This window comes from Sander lucioperca, chromosome 18 (assembly GCF_008315115.2).
Source record: "Sander lucioperca isolate FBNREF2018 chromosome 18, SLUC_FBN_1.2, whole genome shotgun sequence".
Taxonomy (NCBI): Eukaryota; Metazoa; Chordata; class Actinopteri; order Perciformes; family Percidae; genus Sander; species Sander lucioperca.
The window spans coordinates 8,975,357-8,982,856 of record NC_050190.1 but is presented as its reverse complement, the minus strand read 5'-3'; the positions used below and the strand labels follow the sequence as shown (position 1 = coordinate 8,982,856).

Genomic DNA, 7,500 nt, shown 5'->3' with positions numbered 1-7,500 from the left:
TGACAAGCGTGACGTGAACCCCTCTCTCCTGGTGAAAGTCCTGTGTTTGACCCATCCACCCCCCCAACCAACCTCCTTACATACTACTCTCTAAATCCTCTCTAACTGCTGGTCTTCCCGGTGCGTTACACAAACACGCTGAAAGACGCCTTTTTCGTCGCATCAGACGCTGACAGCCACTGTCCAAACGTCCTTATTTTACGAGTTCGGAATGAGAACGGGTTGGGGAACTATACTTTAGCAGCTTTATTCAATGCACTTATGGCTGTTGGATAAAAGGTGTTTTGTAGTCTGTTTGTTCTTGATTTCATGGACCTGTATCTCCTGCCTGACGGCAGTACTTCGGACAGTGTGTGACCGCAGTGTAGGATGGTTTTGGCCTTTTTGAGGCAGCGGGAGCTGTGAAGTTCTTTGGTTCTCTGGGTTTCTTTCAACCAAATTGTCAAAAGTGGGCAGTGGTGGCCAAAAGGTTAGAGAAGAGAGCTTGTGACCGGGAGGTCGTCGGTTCAATCCCCAAACCGACAAAATCTGGGTGGGAGAAAGTGAAAGAGCAGCGCTTGAACCTCCCTCATTACCACCACTGAGGTGCCCTTGAGCAAGCCCTTAATTAAACTTAAACCGTACTACCACAGTCTGTGGTAGTACTGGGCAGCTTCCAGGTATGAATGTGGTCAGATCAGACTGTGGTGGTACTGGGCAGCTTCCAGGTATGAATGTAGAACTGTGTGAATGTGACAGGTTGTCATTGTAAATGAGAAATTGTTCTCAATTGGCTTACCTTGATAAAGGTTAAAAAAAAATAAAGAAATAACGTGGATGGTTCTTCACAAGTAACATAAATGATCAGTTACCTACTTTCATTGAATTTCGATGTTATGTTGTTATTTAATTTTATAGCATTTGAAGAAAAATTGATAGAAGAATGTTAAAAAAAAAAAATGTCGGAAAAAGCAACAAAAATGTCACAAAAAAAACGCAGAAAAAAAAATCCACAAAAACATCGGAAAAAGTGACACAAAACGTGGAAAAAAAGTGACAAAAATGTCGGGAAAAGTTACAAAAAAATGTGGAACAAAATGACAACAAACAGGTTAAAAAAATAAAAAATCAACAAAAACATCGAGGGGGAGAGATCTCAGAAAAGACGTCCAAAATTCTGACCCAGAAAAATGGAAAAAGGTTACGTGGTCGACGGGAAAGACAACACAAAGAAACCCAAAACTATCTGTACACCTCAAAAGAGGAATTGACAAAATATGGGTTGAAAAAGAAAATATGTCAGAGGTTTTGTTGGGGTTTCGTGATGATGTCAGTGTTATCTGTTATCGCTGTGAGTCACAGTCCCGCCTGATAATCAGCTTCTAACTGCAGTCCATCAGCTCCTATACAAACACACATTAATCATCGGGTTCACCCTCTGCAGCTGCAGCTGATCGCAGCCTCCACACGCTCCCACACTAATGTTTATAAAGCAATGCATCACAACCTCTCTGGTCTGAGATACCTCACAGCCCTGTCACATGAACTTGTGTAACCCCTTCATCAATTTACAAGTATAGTATTATCTGCTCTAGCTTTTCCAACGTTTTAGACACAGATATGTTGATAATAATAGTTGGAAATGAGAGGCAAAACTACCACAAAGAGACACAACACGACTACAAAAAGACGACAAATGACCACAGAGACTCAGAACAACCCCAAAGGAAACACAAATGACCAACAAGAGACACAACATGACTACAAAGAGACACAAAAACCTACAAAGAGACACAAAATTTATCAGGAAATTGCATTTTTTAAATTGAAAAACATCACATTTTCTTGAGGAAGGATGCCACCTAAGTCTTCCTCAAATCCCTCAACTATTAGCCTTCTACGCTTTTAGCTAACGTTATTACTTGAAGTCAAGCTGAATGTTTAAATCCATTTACGTTACTTTAAGCTATTTCAACTTTAAGCTATTTCAACCGTTAGCAAACTATTTCAACTTTAAGCTATTTTAGCCATTAGCAAACTATTTATACATTAAACTATTTCAACCGTTACCTAACTATTTCAACTTTAAGCGTCCGTCTCGCGAAATTACGAATCCTACTATGGTTGGGGTTAGGCATTGACCTCGAGTGGTTAAGGTTAGGATAGCCGATTGGTCAGGTGATAGGACCTGTACAAATCAGGTTACGGTACCTTGCATTGCTTGGACGCCTGGCCAATAGTAGTGATTGAAGGGCTGGTCTTGGTGTGGCCATAGTAGGATTTGTAAATTCACCTCCGTCTCTGGCAGGTTTGACAGATTCCAGTCAGTTCACGTAACGTTAGTTCTGCGAAGGATTTCATGTTTGTTTTTCTTTGGATAAGAGATATAACTGATGCCAGCACTGAGGGCTGCTGCTGATCCTCATTCTCAGGATTCCTCTGGGGTTTCTGCAGGATGGCAGCAGGAAAAGAGAAATACATGTCCTCTGTAATATTTCTGGGGGGTTTGTAATACTGTGAGGACAGTTGGGAATATGTTTTGGACTAAATACGTTTTAATGAAAACAAACAAACATAAAAAAAACAGACAAACAAAAACCTAAATTAAAGAAATTAGTGGGAAGCAAACTAAGAAATAATCCACCAGAATTACAAACGTGGCCCCACACAGAACATGAAAAGTTAAATAAAAAAATAAATAAATACATAAATAAATAAATAAACTGATATGTTGTGACTTCTAAAATCTTAAGAAACATGTACAGAGTTTGCTTGGTAGCTATGCTAAGTCATTTAGAGAAATACTGAGGGGTTTAAAGTGCTCATATTATGCTCATTTTCAGGTTCATAATTGTATTTTGAGGTTGTACCAGAATAGGTTTACATGGTTTAATTATCAAAAAACACCATATTTATGTTGTACTGCTCATTGCTGCAGCTCCTCTTTTCACCCTGTGTTCAGGTCTCTGTTTTAGCTACAGAGTGAGACCTCTCACTGCTGTAACATCTTTGTTGGGAGGTGCACGCTACTAGCTAGAAGCTAATGCTGCTAGCGGTTAGCCACCTCGTTCTCAATGGCAAAACACTGCTACAACACACACAAATTCTCCCTAATCTACAAAATAAATTGTATAGAACTACCTACATGTCCCTGTTCTGCAGGTATTCCACACAAAGTTGGAATTGCGCCCTCGTTTAGAAGAAGTCTCCCGGCTAATCCTGCCTTGTACAGGCCGAAAGTTGGAGAAACAGCTAGCTGATGTGGTATTAGCTAAAGTGGTTAGCACTCACCAAATGTTTCGGCCGATGACGTAGAAAGCCGTGCAGATTTTGAACAGCTCACCCAGAGACTGAAGGCAGGACACATTCAGAAACCGTATCTCACTCAGAACAGCATGGATGTGTTTTCCAAGTTTCTATGCGTGTGGAAGCACCAGAGACTCCCCAAATCCCAGAAAAAGGGATTTTCTTTTTTGCTGAACATAAACGTAACAAAAAAATTAGCTTTTTGAAGGTTTCACACCAGCCTTTAACCCTTTTTTTCAACCAAAATTTCAGAAAAATAACGCGGATTGTTCCTCACAACGCTCTTCACAAGTAACATAGATGATCAGCCCACTACTTTCTTTAAATTTGGATGTTTTATTCAATTGTATAGCATTAAAAAAAAACGTATGAAAGAATGTTGAAAAAAAATGACAAAAATGTCCGCAAAAAGCTTCAAAAACGTGGGGGAAAACCCCACAAAAACGCCAAAAAGCGCAGAAAAAAATCAACAAAAACATCGGAAAAAGTGACGAAAACATCAGGGGGGGGGAGGAGCAACAAAAGTTTTGAAAAGACGACCAAAACGTTGAAAAAAAAAATCAACAAAAATTCAAATTTTGACCCAGAAAAACAAAAAGTTGCACAGTCGACGGGAAGACAACACAAGGGTTAAACTACTGTGTCTTGTAGGAAGACATGCTGGACTTTCTGTAACCCTAAAACACTTGAGAGTATAAAATTAGGAGCGACAGTCCTCTTATTGGTAGGAATGTGACCACTTGACTTGAGCTTAAGATGTTACGTGACCCTGCAGATAACCAGGATGTCCTGACGCAGATCTTATGTAACACACTTCAGGGCGAAGAAGCTCGACTCTCGGGATGATTTTACGGGAAATTAGCTCTTTGACTTTGAACTTCCTGTCAGCCACAGAGCTGTAAACATGTCTCCTTACAGCTCGTCACACTACAGTAAATAATATTATATAGGTGAAGGAACTATTTTAATCCTTTACTTCAGAGTCGGGGCGGATCTAGAAAAATATTTATGGGGTGGCGAGAGGGGGGCAGGAATTTTTGAGGGGTGGCAACATATGGCAGATGTATACATACTGAATTTAATCATCAGTTATCACAGTTTGATGATAAATAGTATGAACACACTACAAAAGGGCACAGGCTGCCATTTACAAACTCAGACAGACAAACTTAAGCTCACGCAATCAATGTCCTGCATTTGAGGTTTTATGTGCAACAGTTCATATTAGGAATAAGTGACCATACGATGAGATCTCACTTAATAGGAGATAGAAGTATGATAGAAGTATTATCACAGGAAAGGCATTAAGGTAAGACACAGGTGATGAGTGGCAGATGTGTGAGAGGGGACATGCAGTCAGACATTGGAGATTCGTGCTCGTAAATTGTCAAATTGGCCAAAACTTTTAATTCGTTGCTGCCAACTGGGGTGGCAGCAGGGGTGGCAAGACTTTCTTTTAGGGTGGCATTTGCCAGCCTATGCCACCCCGGTAGATCCGCCCCTATTCAGAGATATTCAAAAGGGGGTCTGTGACCCCTAGGGGTCCTCAGAGTTAGGGCAGGGGGGCCACCAAAAAATGAATATATGTCTGAAAATATACATTACCATGAACATAACTTTTGAAAGCAAATAAATTGGCCTATTTATGAAAAATATGTATTTACACATTGAAAACAAGCTTACTATGCCTACTATGGTAGCCATGCAGTTAAGCTTAAGGATTCACTGCCTTCATTTTCATCCATGCAGCTCAGTTTAATGCAACTTAATTTTATACAGTATATGTAGCAGGGGGTCCCTACTTGGTCTCTCTTTTAGCTAAGGGGTCCTTGGCCTAACAAACGTTGAAGACCCCAGCTTTACTTAACAAGAAACAGCTGGAAAAAAACTTGAAAAAAGCAACAAAAATGTCAATTCTTTTTGGAAAAAAACTCGACAAAAGAGACAAAAATCTCAAAAGGCAACAAAAATACCAAAGATTTTGAAATAAAAATAAAAGTGACAAAAACTTTTTAAAAAAACGTGAAAAACATTGAAAAGGAACAAAAACTTTGAAAAGCCCAGTATTGGGGGGTTTGCAGTTTTCAATGCAAGACTCTGACTTGTAACAGAGTATTTTTTACAGTGTGGTAGAAGTACTTTTACTGAAGTAAAGGATCTGAATACTTCTTCCACCGCTGCACCGGACTCCATTTAAATAAACCATACTTCTAGTGTGTATAGCAGCATATTTTCACATGTAAATGGGTGAATTAAGGGTTATAAATACCGTTACCTAAGTTGCTTTTTAAATAAAAGTACAGAAGCTTCATGTAGTAAAAGTACAGAAGCTGTACTCATTCTACTGTAAAGTAGGGGAGAGCCGGGACAGTTGAAATACTTTTTAATTAAATGTAATTTACAAAGCGATCGTATTGCACTGAAAGCTAATATTTTGTCACTAGCAACCTACACCTGTCATCTGTCAAATACAGTTGCATTTTCAGCTTTGAACTAAACCGTTCAGGAATTATTACGGCAAAAGTGGGACGTGCGTCATGTTTCATTCGTCCCTCCTCGTTGGGACTATTGAAACAGCATGGGGGACGGATGAAACATACAGTTAAGCCATATAAACTTCTTACTTAAATATTTTACTACATATCATGAATGGTACTCCCAAAAGGTGTTATTTTAGATAGATTGTTGCTGGGCTATACGTCTTCGTGAATATCTGTTAACAACTCATTGCCGTCACCTTGAAGCGTGTATGAAGTGGTTATTGAAATATCATGCACTGTGGATGATTCTGCCATTTTTATAGCTAGAACAGTACGTTTTCCCATTTATATCATGTTTCTATTATGGAAAATGTCGTTTCACTAGGTTTTTATGTGGGTTAGGTCACTGCACATCCAAATAAGTTCCCTTAACGACCCCCAGCCCGTCAGTCTCCATAGGATAACATGGGAAAACTCGACCCCCCTACCTGGTGGGGTCCAAATATATTTTCATCTTTCTAAAACTGCTTTTCCATGTCTCACCTCCATAATTATTGTATAAACACAGATATTTGTGCATTTACTTAAAATACATGGAGTTACAGCCAGGTCGGGATGGTTGAAACAGCTGTTTCAACCATCCCGACATAGATTTATGCCATTATAACCTGTTTTACTTTCCATGTAAACAAGCATGCAATATGAAAGTCTGGGATTGTGGAGAACACTAAATAGTCTACCGAATAAGCACGTAGTCGAACCTTTAAATGAAAAACACTCATTAATAATCGAAAAAATGTAACCGCTATGAAGTTTACTTTGGACCATCAAAACTGGTTTATGGCCTGCTGTAACTCTGATAAAAGGAAATAATAGTATAATATAATAATAATATACAGATATTTGGCTGATAGAAGGAGGTTAACATGCTCTATGTGTTGACCTAAGGAAGTCTGTCTATCATCATTGCACTCTGAGAAAACTGGAATATTTAATTTGTCCCGCGTTTCAATCGTCCTGGCTCTCCCCTACTTTGTGTGGAAGTTTATCCTGCACTGGTTGTGGTTCCCTGAACTTAAAATTTGCCCCAAAATTAGCCGATTATGAAAATAGGCTTTAAAATGTGAACTTTTCTTGTTTTTATTGCACGATATTAAACCAAATATCTTTGCTTTTAGAATTTTGTTTTTGTCTTATGGAAAACATTCACATCCAGAGGGAAAAGATGGCTTAGTTTCATATCAAACGGAGATATATGTCAGAGTTTAGTCTTTAACGGTCTTCACGTCCTGCAGGAGAAAGTGGAGCTGACTGACGTTTACACAGAGCTGAAGACCGGAGTCGTTCTCATTCGTCTGCTGGAGCTCATCTCCAGAGAGACTCTGCCTCCGCCCAGCCGCCGCAAACTGAGAGTCCACTGTCTGGAGAACAACAGCAACGCCATCAGCTTCCTTAAAACCAAGGTACCTCACCTGTCTGTCATTCATAGTCCTTAAAACCAAGGTACCTCACCTGTCTGTCCTTCATAGTCTTAAAACCATGGTACCTCACCTGTCTGTCCTTCCTAGTCCTTAAAACCAAGGTACCTCACCTGTCTGTCCTTCATAGTCCTTAAAACCAAGGTACCTCACCTGTCTGTCATTCATAGTCCTTAAAACCAAGGTACCTCACCTGTCTGTCCTTCCTAGTCTTAAAACCAAGGTACCTCACCTGTCTGTCCTTCATAGTCTTAAAA

General features: G+C 39.6%; 1 protein-coding gene across 1 annotated transcript in view; it reads left to right on the top strand.

Annotated features, from left to right (window-relative positions):
• Nucleotides 1–7,500, top strand: part of LOC116058057 (spectrin beta chain, non-erythrocytic 5-like) — a 13,722-nt gene that overhangs the window by 4,144 nt on the left and 2,078 nt on the right. Inside the window, exon 3 of the mRNA XM_031310663.2 lies at nt 7,061–7,228. Within this exon, the coding sequence (XP_031166523.2) occupies nt 7,061–7,228 (168 nt within the window). The remainder of the gene's footprint in view (nt 1–7,060; nt 7,229–7,500) is intronic.